The sequence below is a fragment of the Cervus elaphus genome, chromosome 15 (assembly GCF_910594005.1).
Source record: "Cervus elaphus chromosome 15, mCerEla1.1, whole genome shotgun sequence".
Taxonomy (NCBI): Eukaryota; Metazoa; Chordata; class Mammalia; order Artiodactyla; family Cervidae; genus Cervus; species Cervus elaphus.
Genome location: NC_057829.1, coordinates 42,291,220 through 42,308,038, shown reverse-complemented (window position 1 = coordinate 42,308,038; position 16,819 = coordinate 42,291,220). Strand labels below are relative to the sequence as shown.

The window sequence follows — 16,819 nt, the reverse complement described above, 5'->3', positions numbered from 1 at the left end:
TAATGCCTCAATTAATAAGAACTACTTCATTTTATTTGGTGTCACTAGGGTATTATGATTGAGTGGAAATTAACTCAACACTCAACATGGTTGTCTGCTCTTGCCATCCAGTCTGTCACCAGGGGTCTCTCCAATGACTGTGATGAGACAGAGAGCATCAGGCTGGCAACCGCATCAGCCAGCAGAGCAGTAGTGGTCAGGTGGATACTTGGCCTTGCCTGTCCTTTCCTCAGAACCAGCGAGTGTGAGTGCAGGTGAGGAGGGGTGTGAGCTTGTGGATATGAGGGTTATCTGGAGCAAGAGTTGAGCAAGACAGAGGAGTGTCAACAGACTGTATGTATGCAATGAATAAGCCTGTTGGCCTGCATGGTATAGGCAAAGAGAACACTTGCCTGGCAAAGCTGGAAATGCACTGAGCTGAAATCCCTGGTTGGTTTTGAGAGATCCTTTTAAAATACTTCTTGTCAAGTGATCTGCTGTCCATGTGACTGCTGCCTCACATGGTCACCAAGAACTAGGTTAAGGGCATTGAAGCAAATTCCTTTCTTAAGATAATGTTTCTCTAGCAAGTTCAAACATCAGAAAAGAGTAGGTAAGTCAGGAAACCAGGGTGATAGTTTAGCCTTTTCACAATTTATATAAAATCCAAATCTAAGAGACTTGCCCTAGTATCATCCCTTTAATCCCAAATCCATAGGAAATCTGACACCTGCCCAGAAAAACTTTTTACCAAAAATTTGTATTTTGTTTTCAATGAAAAACTCTTAATTTCGTAATTTTCATATCACTTTTTTCTTTTTTATTTAAAATATTATAACCAATTAACATACTAAGATAACATTGTTTACATTCCAGTGGTGCATGTTTAATGACTAGGGCATGAATGATTAAAAACCACAATAATTATCTCAGCATTCCCTACAAAGTGCCCCATTTTGTTTTGTCTAGAGGAGGGGAGAGGAGAGGGAACGGAACACAGGGAAGGGAGAGGAATGAAGAAGGAATGGCATCATACAGGGAGAAAAGCAAATGTCAATTATCATACTTAGGTTTCAGGTTTCAAAACCTGTTGAACAGGATAAACTATGAGAAAATAGATGTCACAGTCCAGGTAGACAGCTAGTTCAGTTTTAACTTCATCATTCGGCTAAAAGATTAAGAGCTTCTCAAAAATATACCAAATATCGGGCCTACAAAAGTAATTTATTTCTTCGTAAAATTTACTAAGATTTATTCCTTTTGTAAAATGTAAAGAATGGACTGATATCACGAGCAGGTTTCTACTTACAAAAACAGACAGTAATAATGTCCAACAAGCATATCTAACACAATTTTCTAAGATACATAGTGAAAGATTTTACAGGTGAGTCTCTCTTACTGATGCAAGGTATATATTTTACATACTTATTGGTATAGTGTTGACACTGGCTATAAAGTACTTAACACACATAATTCACACGCAGTGAAGATCTAACAGTAAGGGCAACTGCTTACTTGGGAAAGCATAGAAAATTAGTGTGAGGTAGTTCAATAAAAACCTAGTTTAATTTGTAAGTTACTGTGAGAATAGAACATTGTGCAAAACTAATCCACAGGTAATATTTCTCATAAGTTTCTGTAATGAAGAGAATCTAAATCAGAAATGGCCAGAAAGTGTTACTCTTACTAGACTCTCCTTAAGAGCACTTAACTAAGAGCAAGTTAGTTTGAAACTAATTAGGACATTTTTTTCCTTACCAGTATTTTAATCATACCCCAAACTATACACTTCTGCTTCAATGCCCTTTACCCCTTCATCTTTCATGCTATTCAGGAAAAATTAGTTTCCTCTGACTCAGGAAAATCCTAAGAGAGATCAGTAGAAACACAATGTATACTGAAATGTAAAGGATCCAGAGGCAACACTTAAGAGGGCTGCTAATGACAGAACAATAGTGTCTGGTTTTCCTACTGGCAAGTATGCTGGGGTCACGGGGCGTCATGCATTCACTCTACAGCTAATGTGTGACTAATGAACAACACTCACAAACAAACTACAACAGTATTTTTTAAAATAGACTATGTTTTTACCTCAAAATGTTGTACAGGCTTATGTCTAGGCAACAATGAGTAGTTACATCTTCATAGTGTAGCACATACTGGCCGATAGTATATACCAAGTCTTATCTGTAACCTCAAAGGGCTTCATTCGCCTGCTGCTGATTGCACTATCAGATGTCCACATCCTCTTCACCTTCACCTTTTTAGACAACACAATAGGATCAGCATGGAAAAAAATAACAAAAGGGCTTGTGGGAAAGTCTGTTTTACATGCAATCAAGCTTCTTGCTATTAAGGGGGTTGTGTGATAGCCTTCTCATTTAAGAGGCTGGTATTTCTCTTAGGAAGTCTGGTGTGAATACACTGTGCCTTTACCAACATAGGGCGTGCATACCAGGAATAATCAGTGGCTGAGGGTGTGTAACAAAATGAGAACTGTTCAGCAAACGGTATGAGAGCGTTGAGATGCTCTATTTATGTCTATTATAATTAAGCAATCCCAACAATACAATCATTTAATAAATGGTCAGTTTATATTAGAGGGTAACAGAATAGTAACCAGGAAGAAATACACAGAAAGAATTACTTTCCTAACCTATAACACTGAATAATAAATCTTAAGTCTAAATAATTTTCTGACAGTAAGACCATGGGTATATTAAGTATATAAAGTTGAAAATCCACTTATAAGATAAGCAAGGTGGTTTTACATAAGTACTGCTTGACAGAAATCTTATTTCCATTTCTTTGAAAAGTGTTTAAGATGTTTTAAAGGTTCAAAAACTTCTAAAAATAAAAAGAACTAGCCCATCTTTAGTTTATTTAACACAGTTAAGAGAAGAGGGAAAGTAGTATTGAGATACTGCATTTTAAAAACCCTGGGCACGCAACACTTAAACAGACTTTGTTTTCAGGATGTATCTTGAGTCTACATGACTATTAAGTTTTGTTTTCTCTGAATCAACTGAAACATGCTGGTTGGCAAGTGGAGCTGGCATTTACAATAAATGATACTGTTAAACACCTGGTTTTCCTTGCTTAACCAACACCTGTACTAAGAGATGGCTTATCAGCAAGGAAACACAAAATGAAGGGAATCTTTTGGGAGCATGTCAGTTGTTAAAGTGCAATAGTGAAATAATCTATTCTATAGAAATAAAGCTAGTTAACTGTCAAGCTAATAAAAACTTAACACATTCGTGCTCAAATTCTCCTGAAACTGCAAATCCAATCCTATTTCTACAATTCAAGAGGTGTTATAGCCTCAAAACTTTATTTTGCCTAATAAAATTAATGCACCCTGTCATATGAGTGGAAAAGGAATTAATAAAAAGACTGCCACTTCAAAAGAGGCTGGAAATCATGGCTTAAACAATCAAAAACAATCTTACTATTTCAAAGTATATAAAATGGCTGTTAATGTATTTTGATCCTAAATATTGCACATTAACAATGACCTAAAATACCTTATTCAAAAGGAATTTTGCACTGAATACATGAATACCATGCCAAGTGGACTTTCATATGCCATACATTAAATCGCACCAGTTCCTACTCCTGCTGGTCATTAATTCCATTGGGCTTTCTGCCTAGAACTTTTTCCTTATTTAAGTATGCATTTCCCAGTTCATTACAAGAAATCCCTCTTGTTCCAAAAATAATAAAAAGTGCCTGGGGCATTACAGACAACATATTTCAGAGATAATGAGACTTCAATGACATTTTACTTAAGAAAAATTCTGTTATAGAGAAATAATTTTGCAGATATAAAATGTAAACAATTAACATACAACTGTCAGGAGCAGCACCATTCTTACACTATTCAACATCCACATCGTGTGTTTTATTGAAAATCAGGTATTAAAAAAAATGAAAGACTCAGACTAAATAACTACCACTTATGCCTGCTCTGCTCAATATGAAGAAACAGTCCTTAGAAAATGATATCCTATATATGGCTGTGTGCTACTATTTTCAGATGAACGGTATATTGCTCATTTTATACATCACCTACAGAAATCTAAGTAGGCTTTGGAACCTCCCAACAGCTAGTATAAATATGATTATGCCACAGGTAGAATCAAATGGCCAGAAACACCCTGAGAACTGGTGCTCAACTGACTGACACTCTAACAGGAAACTGAATAGGTCCAAGGGCCCGAGGCTGTAGGAAAGAGAAAGACCAGATTCTAGATCATTGCTAGGACCTACAGCCTGAGCAGATTAACTCAGTGTATACAAAAACAGGCTCATAGCTAGTAAAGGTGAACCATTTGTTTATTTGCATTGAAATGTATTATTCATGAAGTATCCTCTTGACTTTATGTGATCATAAGCTTTGAGCATGCCACAAATTTGCAGAAAACACCATATTCTCTTACTGTACTGTTGGTAGGTGGGATATGGGGATAGGAAGGTGGTGGTAGACGCCCAACACTTTCAAAGACATGCTCTGAGTTATTCTGCCATTTAGATGATGGGGCTTTTGCCAAAATTCACACAGGATTACCTATCAATTGTATGTAACTAAATTAGAATTGGCAAGTAGCAAATATTGGAGGTTTGTTTTTTTTTTTAAAAAACACGTTCATCATTTACAGTAGTTATTCCTGAATATAACTGGCTACAGGTTATTTTCCCTCACTCCTCTGGGGTTATTTCATTGATAAGCACATAACCCTAAAGGATAGCATCATGAACAAAACATTTGAAATAAATTCTAATAAAAAAACTATAAAATCTTAAATAATTCATGATATAGGCAAGTCACCACATAATAGTTGCTTTGATAAACAAAATCTTACAAATTCAGTAAAAAAAAAATCAGCAGCATAAGATAAAGCAAATATGCAAAAATTTTAAACCATGATAAAATAATTAGGTTTACATTATACAGTTAATTACAGCAAAAATACACAGTTCTGTTGCTGTTTTAAAACACAACTTAAGTTTTAAATTACATCACTTGAAATTAAAAAAAATAAACTACTTTACTACAAAATGAATTCTACATTTTTGAAAAATCACTCAAAAATAAGACCACTGAATTGTTTTCAAAGTAGTTCTATCAATGACTAAACAACTCCCCATCCCTCCCACCCCCCGAGGCCCAAGTAGTCATCTACAGCAGCCCAGAGGCCCAGCTGATGCTTCTAGACTGCTGTCTGTATCCGAGGCCAAAGTCGGATCTGTTGACATTGAAGACACATCATTGACAGATGATGATGATGATGGATGCTGAGAGCCATTGATCACTGCTGCACCTGTGCTATGAGAAACAAAACAGCAAATCAGTTGCAGACAGAGTTGCAGATCGAGCTACTTGTACTGTACTGACTACCTCCAGTGGTCAATATTTTTCTTTTGGTTTTAAAAGGCTCAATAAAAATAATCACAAATGATATACAACACAACACTAACTTACAAACACTTTTCACTGCAAGCTATGAGGTGAGAATTTGGAAAATGTCTGGAAACCTGGAGTCCTGCCCTCTCTACTAATTTTTCAATTTCAGACAAGAATTATTCAAGACAGAAACTGTCAACTCCAAGCCATATTTAGAAACAGTCCTACAGCAAGATTCATGAACTGGCTTCAGATTGTGTGTGAATAATACTGATAATACATGCAAAACTGTCTGTACTGCATTTTTGTTGTAGAGAGGATTTCAAGGGATGCATGACTCAAACAGTTAAAAAACTACAGCCCTAATAAATGTAAACTGGTGCAGCCACTATGGAAAAGAGTATGGAGGTTCCTCAAAAACTAAAACGAAAACTGCCATTCAGTTCAGTTGCTCAGTCATGTCTGACTCTTTGCGACCCCATGGACTGCAGCATGCCAGGCTTCCCTGTCCATCACCAACTCTCAGAGTTTACTCAAACTCAAGTCCATTAAGTCGGTGATGCCATCCAACCATCTCATCCTCTGTTGTCCCCTTCTCCTCCCACCTTCAATCTTTCCCAGCATCAGGGTCTTTTCCAGTGAGTCAGTTCTTTGCATCAGGTGGCCAAACTATTGGGAGTTTCAGCTTCAGCATCAGTTCTTCCAATGTATATTCAGGACTGATTTCCTTTAGGATGGACTGGTTGGATCTCCTTGCAGTCCAAGGGACTCTCAAGAGTCTTCTCCAACACCACAGTTCAAAAACATCAATTCTTCTGTTCTCAGCTTTCTTTATAGTCCAACTTTCACATCCATACATGACTACTGGAAAAACCAAGGCTTTAACTAGATGGACCTTTGTTGGCAAAGTAATGTCTCTGCTTTTTAATTAGCTGTCTAGGTTGGCCATAACTTTTCTTCCAAGGAGCAAGCGTCTTTTAATTTCATGGGTGCAGTCACCATCTGCAATGATTTTGGAACCCAAGAAAATAAAATCTGTCAGTTTCCCCATCTATTTGCCATAAAGTGATGGGACCAGATGCCATGATCTAAGTTTTCTGAATGCTGAGTTTTAAGCCACTTTTTAACTCTCTTTCACTCTCATCAAGAGGCTCATTAGTTCTTCTTCGCTTTCTGCTTAAGGGTGGTGTCATCTGCATATCTGAGGTTGACATTTCTCCCAGCAGTCTTGATTCCAGCTTGTGCTTCATCCAGCCCAGCATTTTTCATGATGTACTCTGCATGTAAGTTAAATAAGGGTGACAATACACAATCTTGACACACTCCTTTCTGTATTTGGAACTATATGTTGTTCCATATCCAGTGCTAACTGTTGCTTCTTGACGTGCATACAGATTTTTCAGGAGGCAGGTCAGGTGGTCTGGTATTCCTTTTTCAGAATTTTCCACAGTTTGTTGTGGTCCACACAGTCAAAGGCTTTGGCATAGTCAATAAAGCAGAAGTAGATGTTTTTCTGGAACTCTCTTGCTTTTTCAATGATCCAACGGATATTGACCATTTGATCTCTGGTTCCTCTGCCTTTTTAAAATCCAGCTTGAACATCTGAAGTTCACGGTTCACATACTGCTGAAATCTGGTTTGGAGAATTTTGAGCATTACTTTACTAGCGTGTGAGATGAGTGCAACTGTGTGGTAGTCTGAGCATTCTATGGCATTGCCTTTCTTTGGGATTGGAATGAAAACTGATCCTTTCCAGTCCTGTGGCCACTGCTGAGTTCTCCAAATTTGTTGGCATATTGAGTGCAGCACTTTCACAGCATCGTCTTTTAGGATTTGAAATAGCTCAACTAGAATGCCATCACCTCCACTAGCTTTTTTCATAGTGATGCTTCCTAAGGCCCACTCGACTTCACATTCCAGGATGTCTGGCTCTAGGTAAGTGATCACACCATTGTGATTATCTGGGCCATGAAGATCTTTCTTGTACAGTTCTTCTATGTATTCTTGCCACCTCTTCTTAATATCTTCCGCTTCTGTTAGGTCCATACCATTTCTGTCCTTTACTGTGCCCATCTTTGCATGAAAAGTTTTGAGGTTCCTCAAAAAACTAAAAAGAAAACTGCCATATGATCCATCAATCCCACTCCTAGGCATATATCCAGACAAAACTAAAATCTGCAAAGATACATGCACACCAGCATTCATTGCAGCACTATTCACAACAGCCAAGACACAGAAGCAGCCTGTATGTCCAATAACAGATCAATGGATACAGAAGATGTGGTGTACACACACACACACACACACACACACACACACACACACACACCTTGGAATACTACTCAGCCATAAAAATAACAGTGTGAACTGCAGCAATATGAATGGCCTGTTGTTCTAAGTCAGAAAAACAACTACCATATGATATCACTTATATGTGGACTCTGAAATACGACAAATGAATTTATCTATGAAATAGAAAAAGACTCACATAGAGAACAGACTGGTGGTTGGCCAAACAGGAGGGGTGAGGGAGGGTTGGACTGGGAGTATGAGATTAGCAAAAGCAAACTACTGTACACATGTATAACTGAATCACTTTGCTGTACACCAGAAACACAACATTGTAAATCAATTATACTTCAATAAAATTTTTTTATAAAACTACTACCCTAATAAAAAATGCTTCATGATATCTTCTCACTGTAAAGTACAAACCATCCTTCTGATACATCCTGTTTTAAAGCAAAAGCCACGACAAAGATTAAAATCATTTTAATTCAAAGGATTCTTGGTCCAACTGCCCCATTTGGTTACATGACTTGCCAGAGCCACACAAATGCTCTTGATTGGTAAACTCAGGTCTTGTTATTTCAGTTCTAATAAGTACTTGATAAATGTACATATGGACTTAATAAAGAGATAAAAGAAAGGGAGATTCTTTTCCTTTACCAAAAGGAAAGCCTAACAAGCATTTCCTGGATTTTAAAAAGTAATAGGAATACTTAACCTACAGAAGAATTCTCACAGTGAGACTGGGTCAGGAAGAAGGAATAACATTATGGGGCGGGGAATATGACTCATGCAATAGATAAGAGCTTTTGAACTATATGATCACTAAATAAGAATCATTCCAAATTTGAGTATATTAAATAATGCAAGTTATACAGAAGTTCTTAAGAACACATTTATGGAATAAAAAGCAACAGTTTTCAAACTGAGTAATAAAAATTTCTAGGGGTGAGTTTCAGGGACCCAATGATGTTAAAACTTAGCAAGTTGAAAACCACTGCTCCAGAACCCAGTACCTCAGTGTTTGAAATTATCCCTCCTTTCTGTCCAATGACAAGAAATAAAACATTTAAATATGAACGGTCCTCTGGGAGCTTGTCTTCAAATCCAACAATGAATTAACTAGGGGACTTGGAATAGGCAAATCTTTAGGGCGCTGGGGCAGGGACTGGGAGACAAAGAATGGAACCTCAAGGGACAGAGCAGGTGATGGGAGGTGGACTGGCAAAGGAGGTGCACAGGATACTCCAGGCCTGACAGAAGAGAAGAAAAGGAGATATGTGATAACCTAGAATTCTAGACCCAAGTCACAGTGAAATGATGATACTAAACTTTTAAAAGTTCAATTCTGAGTATCATTTAGAGTCTTTCATCTACAGATTAAAATCACTTCAGAAAAAAAAAAGTTCAATTCGTACAACACTATAGGCTGCACCTTTTCTGACTAAAGGGTGTAGAATCCCATGGATAGCTTCAAAGACCCGTACTGAAACATTCAAATCATAAAAGTGTTTTATCACATATACTTTCTCATGCCTCTATTTTTTATCCAAATTTTATCCAAATTTCTTAATCTAATAAAAATTAAATTTTAAATGCATCATAAATTAAAGCTAACTTTTTAATCTGAAAATCAAATACCTAAGGAAAAAAAACTTGTTTATTTCGGACCTTTCAAGCAATATAGTAAATTCTCAGTAAATTCTCTGAATGGCAATAATATGGAAAAATCTTTATCTGTATCTCAAAGTCTTTAATTTCTGGATCTGATATCTTTAATTTCAGGTACCCATCACCTCCCTCTCTGTTACTCTCTACATACTCAAAGGCATGCAAACTCATTTTAACATTACCTAAACCAAAATAAAGACAAGAGGAAATCCAGGGGGCTAAATTATATATTTACTTTTTAAAATCAAAAGACTTTTTAAAGACAAAACAGTATTGTGAATTCCTGATATTTTGAGTAATTAAATATTGTTTCTTCTGTTTTTGCATATAATCAAGAACAGAGTATTTTTACAACATTAATTTACTAACACTCTTCTTTGCAAGCTGTCACTGAGAATCCTGAAAATGTCTAGAAACTTGTAGTCCTGTCCTTTCACTGACTTACTTTGTCACTAAAATTAAGGTTGTCTAGGATTCAAATTTTTCATTTATAAATTAACAACAAATACAACTGCTGTATCTATCTCATGAGATGATTAAGTTTACTCAAACATTTGACACAATGTGCCACTGACTGGGATATTATGCTAAAGTATAAAACTCTCCTAAATAATGGATTTTTCAAATCCCATTTGAGCCTCCATCATGAACAATTCACCTATATGACTACTGCATATCAATTACAAAGCCAATTAATTAACTCAATTATTAAAAAAAGCATTTATAACAGACCCTTTGTTACAACTAATTGTAGCTATAAGCTGTTGAAAACAATTTATATTTTCAACAGAATCTATGTTATAATTTGGAAGGTTGCATTTCTGATCAAGGATTTAAAAAACAAAGAATTAAAATATAAGCAAAAATGTCATAGAAAGCTACAAAAATTATTTAAATATATGTTTACAGTACAAAAAACTGGGCACCTGAAACTACAGTTATAAACCTTACTTCATAAACAAGATGCTAGATATGATATCCAATTTTTTTCTTAGAATTATTGTGTAAGAGTTTTAGAAGGATGACACAGTTTTACTCTAATTCAAGACCTATCAGTTGAAACAGTATTCTTCAAGACTCAGCTCAAATTTAATCTCTCCCTAATCTTTGTCCCCAGAAGTCTCTGCTGCCAGCCAGAGACCAAATTGGATGCTGGAAAAACCATGCCCTCTTGAAGTTACTGATAAAAAACATGGCCTCAAGTATTCACTTTTCTACACAAAAGATTTGTAGTCTTATATCATTTAACTTTTCTAAACTATTTCCTCATCTGTAAAATGTGCATAACAATCCCTTCCTCAGGGTTTTCCGGGGCTTAATAAAACGAAGTACAAAAACTACCTATGTCTATCATGTGGTATGTACTTACTATGTACATGTTGTCATCTAACTTTTCCCTTAAATTCTTCATGCTTTTACAAATACTAAAAGTTAATATGAGCTTATGATAAAAGAAAATGTTTAACTCATATAAAGCAACATTCTTAAGAGATAGAATACCTTCTAACAGCAGTTTTAACAACACCACCACCAACAAAAAAGGTTTTAAATTTCAGTTCTTCAATGGGATGTCAGTATCACAGAAGAAGATACGTATTTTATGAAGTCAGTTACTGATATATTAGTACAATGTATTGATAGAAGAGTGTGCCAGTGCTTTCAAATTTAACCACAAAAATTGTACTCCTTATACTTACTAAACTTTGGATACTAACGGTAGTAAATATGGAAAGAACTGAAAGTTTCAGGCCACTGAAGATTATAACACAAGAAGTAAACTGTAATCATAACTAAGCTTATATTGTAACCAACCTAAAGGAGAGGGCTGCCCCCGTATAACTCCATTCTTGGTTCTTTCCTCCAAGTCCATAACTTCTTTGTATATCAATTCTGAAAAAGAGGTAAATAAAAACTTTTCAAAGTTTGAGAGGCAATCTCTCAAGATATGTGTATGTTAAGTAAAAAATTTTCACACACATTAAATACTTCAAATAGTGTCCTTGCAATGGTAGAAGGTTGAAAAGTGTCAACCAGAGGTTCAAAGGTGTTATTAACAATTTATTGATCCTCAACCGTGAACTATATTGAAAGAAAAAAAATTTCTGCTGTAATATTCCAAAAGTTAGATTAAGATAGATCTAAGGTTAGAAGTTTTATCTTCTATACTCCACCAGGACTTTACATTATATCATTCTATATTACAAATACTCATTTAATTCTCTCAATGAGGGCTTGAATCAAATTTGTCTTACTAACTTCTATTTCCCAAGGCACTGTAAATACTTACCCAGATACCTGTTAAAAGATACAATTGCAAGAGTATATGGAACCATTTTTAATCAGAAGAGAATACCAATACATTTTCATTAAAGGAAAACAATCAGGTAGCTATACTTCAACACCTTGTGAGTTGAAGCATGGCATATTATTACTGTACAGATTTCTTCATGAGAATCTTGTTCCTTAATTAGGCTTCTAGACGGTGGGTGGATGGCTGGCAGGACTACTCCAACTGAGGAGAAACAGCAGATACTGCCCTGTAGCGTATTTGTCCCCTGCCCTGTGTTCTTCTACACGATCTGATGTCAAATGTGATGTGCCTTATGAGTCTGACTGTCAACTGAAGACCTTTCTGGAGTATGCTAACATTGCCATTATTCTTCTCAGGTCATAAAGTTCTTTGAGGACTGCATAAAAGCAACGAATGCTCTTCTGAGAAAAATGTATAAACAAAAAATGCTGCACAGAGTTTCAAGGAGTCTGTAATTCATTTAACTAAATGAATTAAAACATTTGATAAATTAAATTTGATAAATTAAAACAATTAAAACATTTGATAAATGATTTCTGATCACAGGGTATGGCAATATTCATGTTGATAATAAGGTAAAATAAGTGGATATGTTGGGATGAACAAGAGCTGGAGACACCGAAGTCTGCTTGCGATGGCAACCTACTTGGGCTAGGAAGAAGAAAAATAGGAAGTCTTTTGATATAGGCAAGAATGGGAGATGTTTTTAAGAAACAAAAAGGAATGCTAAGCATTCCAGATAGGAGAATTAAAGAGAGAGACAGATAAAACAGTTATCTCTTTGTAAAAAGGGACTAAGGCAGAAGAACCAAAACTAATCAGGGGTACTAAGTAGACAGATTAATCTGTAGTTACTGGCTTTGGCAATCAATTTTTTCTGTTATGATGCTAAAAAGGGAGTTTGCAGGTAACTACTAAACTGCCTTTGGGTAGGAGAAAGAGATATAGAACAAAAAAAGTATGTTTAAAGTAATCAAAAATCCTGGAAATATACAAATGAAAATACCATGTTTCATTGATTTTTAGACGTACTTTTTTCAGTTAGCTTAATGGTGCAGTAGAGCTGGCACTGTTTTCTCTTTCTTGGTGGTATATAATAGTGTGTTTACAACTGGGGGCCTATTAAAATTTCAAGAAATATCATATATGTTTACTGTAAATGTAATGATACATAAAATATCAGGTTAGATATTTTAATACCTACTCTGATCCATAGTTTCTATACTCTTGTATATTACATATTACACAGATAGGTGCACTAGGTTCTACCTAATTCTATCATCTTGGTGGGCTCTACAGAACCTTATTAATACCATATGTCTCCCAAGTCAACTGAGGGAAAACTTAATTTCTGATTATTCCGAAGAAAGAATCAACTCCATTCCTCCCAAATAAGCCTGTAAATGGGTTACCTGCTTTGGTTTATACCTCCCCAGTCCCTTTTGTCTTCCAAGTATTTAGGTTCTTAGCTCTTAATAACATACCTTCTGTCCACCTGATTTTAAGTGACTTCTCCAAAGTCATGGATACAAAATGGTCAAAATATTACATGACAACAATATAAATAGAAGCAAATGAGATCTAAAGGCAACTTGGCCCAAAAGTCCCAGGGAATCTTTTAAAAAAAGAAATACTTTAACATTTCCATGACTTTCAAAGCATTATTAATATTCAACCAAAGTAAAAAAAAAAACTACTCTATTAGATATGCAAAGATTAAAAACTACCTCACTCTGTTGATGAGGGTGGGGATAAAAGACATTCCTATACAATGCTGATGTGAGTGTAAACTGTTACAATTTCTTCAGAGAGTAATTGGAAACAGCTAAAATATCCTTTGGCACAGCAAATCTCCTTGTAAGATTTTTCTCACAAGCATATTCTCAGATGTGCACAAGAATACTACAGAGTTGACTGTAAGAACAACAGACTAGACCCAGCTTAAATGCTCTTCAAATGGTTGTTAGAACAACCGTGTGACACAGCCGCACAGCACATCACTAACCAGCTATTAAAGCAGATGAGTGGGTGTATGGAGCAAGAGGGAACAATCTCTAAAATATACGAGAATATCAACAAAGCAACTGTGAGTTGTATCCAACTGTATGTGATTAAAACAGGGTGGGAGAGGAGAAAGGGCAGACATCAAACACACAGGTTTGTATATTTGCAGACTATGAAAGAATATTAAAGTTCCTGAAAATACAATTGTGCCTTTGTCTGGGGTGGGGAAGATAAGGCATTAAGTTAGTGAAGGAAGGAGGTTTAATTTCTACTTCTGCAAAATAGTTTAAATCATATTATCAAATATCAGTTATGAATAACAGAAATTATCTTTCATCTCCCTAAAATGATGAGTAAATAGCATAGAAAGCCAGAGCTCTCTCAGCTTCATCTTAAAGAATCTGGTGAATGTTACCTTTCCACTCTTCTATTGTGTGTTCCCTTTCATCTAACTGCTTGTCAGGTATCTTTGGTGGGGGCTGAAAAACAAGGTAACAAAAATTGAGTCAGTTTATTGAAAGTATACAAATTCCTTACAGTTACTTGAAATATTAACCATGCAGAAGCCTTGGAAAAACACACCATTATACTAAGACTGATCAATGATCAATGGTGATTTTGTGTAGACAGACTAATTTGGGAAGACTCCATGACAGGAAAAAAGATACTTAAGTCTTTTTTTTCTTGTTTTTGCAGCTATTATATTTACATCATAGAACTGTGCTATGCTTTGGACACAGTAATTTGTTTACAACAAAGTTAAGATGTTTTCTCAAAGTGCTCAACAAAATAGTTCAACTTACAAGGTAATAAGGCAAAAAGGCAAGAAACAATGGGAGGGAAGTTTATTTTGTGTAGGAGGTACTAGGATATGTTCATTCTCTAAAGAATTTTTCATGCAAAAACAGTAAGCACCATCATCATTTATATTTTTATTTAAAATTAAAAAAATATACTCCAAACCTAACTTCAACTCTAACTCTAAGAGTACAATATATTCTTCAAACATTCAGAAAAGAACTTACAGCTTCTGCTTCAGAAGGATCATACCAGACATTGATATACGGGTGCTGGAGAGCTTCATCTACAGAAATCCTTTTAGATGCATCAATTACCAGCATTTTGGATAACAAATCCCTTGCCTGACTGGCTGCAAAAATAATGAGATGTTTATGTACACGTATCTCATAAGGTTTTAAAATTATCAATAAATTTCAGAAACCTGAAATTATTATTTACTAAAAAATGCTTTAAAAAGAATAGATTGACTATAAAATTAGATCATACATATGATTAAAAATATAACTAAAAATAACTAAAACCTCACACTGTTCCATTACTCAGAAATAATGTTGAGTTACATCCCATAAGAATATAAATAAACCCCCATATACCTCCTCCACAAACACCCACCTACCCACAATGGAATTAAAGATAATATTTTTAAAAGTACCTTTAAGTTTGTTGTGTTCCGAGTCAGCTGGGAAAAGTACATCAGGGAAGAGTTTCTCAAAGCTATATCCAGCATATTTAGGTCTGTTTTCAACGTAAGTCCTTACTGTTGGCTGCAGTTTCTTCATGAATTCAGGACATGGTGTTCCAAGCTGTTCAATAACTTTATTCCACTGATCAATATCTAGTATCAAGTAGCTAAGAAAAATACTGTGTATCTACTGTTCAACATATTAGTCATATCCATGTTAAAATAACAAGATAATAGCAATTTAAAATTCTAAGAAAGAATGTGGCAGTTATAAATCTTATAGCCACCTTGCAAAAGGCAATGACTGTAGGTGGACAAAAAGAATCAATAACAAGCTTTGTTAACCTTATTTATTATGTGCATGTGTGTGTCTACTAATACTGATTTTATCATAAAAATGGAAGCTTAAACTCACAAATTCCAAATACAAATGATGAGTAGCTCAAAGAAAAATGGTAATTACTACCCATATAGACTCTAAATGTAAACTGGACACAATTTTGAACATAGAATTTGCCTTTTCTTCTAACTTATCAGAAAATCTGACTGCATTTCTGAGACGATAAGAAATATTTATCATCTGTCCTGCTTTTCCGAGTTTTCTAAACTAACAGAAAATAACCAGTAGCAATAAATATGATGGCATTTCTTTTTGCCATTCTTTGTTTAGCTTATGTTAACTAAAATATTTTAAAGCTCTGAAATCTGAAAAAATGACTCACTATTTTGGTTAAGGTATAAGGCTAGAAATTCCCTGGTTTCTTTCCTCCTAGTCTTTAAGTCTTTATACTTCAAGTGCTCCCCGTGGATTAAGATCTAAAACTTTCTTACTGTAACCCAGTGAATATGGTTTCTCCCCTTCTTCTTCTTAAAACAATTCTAAGTGTCACTAGCTGATAGACACATAACATATCACTGTTACTGTAAATATCAGAAGTAGTCAGATGAACAAAAATCATGAACCCAAATCTACTCATCACCATATACAACTATTACTGCTGAAACTCTCAAGATGAAAAGATCAGTATGTTATGTTGAGAAATGAGACAACAACCGAAAGACAAAGAACACATAGAACATTAACAAAAAAGAAGGTGGGGAGGACAAAACAAAGGATGACCAGAAACAACAATTTCAAAATTTATATTATGTCCTAAGTACTTCTAGACTTACTCAAGTGTGTAATTATTAGAAAAATTTAATGCAAGCCATGATTTTTGATTTAGGTTAAATAAATCAACTCAAAGCCAACAAGTAATTGTGGATAATTAACTTGAGTAGTTTTCAGAATTAACAAATGAGACAACCAATGAGGGAAAGGAAAGTCTATGTCAAATAGCAGGTGGTATTTTGAAAGAGTAATTTAACAATACTTTCTTATTAGGGAGAGACAAAATACATTATACCTGATCAAGCTGAAGTGCTGTCATACATTTTGACCTTTAGAAACTACATTTTAGGCCAAAGATAAGGATACGATCTGTACCTGGGAACAAAACACCACCTTTGATCATTTCTCCCATGATGCACCCAACTGACCAAATGTCAACTGAAAACAAAATGCAATGACATTAACATAAAGATTTTGGTTAAAATAAAAAAATATATAAACATTAAAAAAAAATCACGCACACCATGTATACTTCAAAATTAAAGAAGGCAGTATAAAATAAAA

General features: G+C 35.1%; 1 protein-coding gene across 7 annotated transcripts in view; it reads right to left on the bottom strand.

Moving 5' to 3' along the window:
* Window positions 1-1,202: 1,202 nt before the first annotated feature.
* MAPK8 (mitogen-activated protein kinase 8) overlaps window positions 1,203-16,819 on the bottom strand; it is a 91,801-nt gene continuing 76,184 nt past the window's right edge. For 2 of the 7 annotated variants that reach the window (XM_043926943.1, XM_043926945.1), the window contains 6 exons: window positions 16,622-16,693; window positions 15,115-15,297; window positions 14,687-14,811; window positions 14,077-14,140; window positions 11,159-11,236; window positions 1,203-5,303 (listed from right to left, as the gene is read on the bottom strand). In XM_043926943.1, the coding sequence (XP_043782878.1) occupies window positions 5,158-5,303; window positions 11,159-11,236; window positions 14,077-14,140; window positions 14,687-14,811; window positions 15,115-15,297; window positions 16,622-16,693 (668 nt within the window). In that variant the 3' untranslated portion in view covers window positions 1,203-5,157. Of the gene's footprint in view, window positions 5,309-11,158; window positions 11,237-14,076; window positions 14,141-14,686; window positions 14,812-15,114; window positions 15,298-16,621; window positions 16,694-16,819 lie in introns of all 7 variants that reach the window. The other 5 variants (XM_043926944.1, XM_043926946.1, XM_043926949.1 and 2 more) reach the window with 3 other exon arrangements.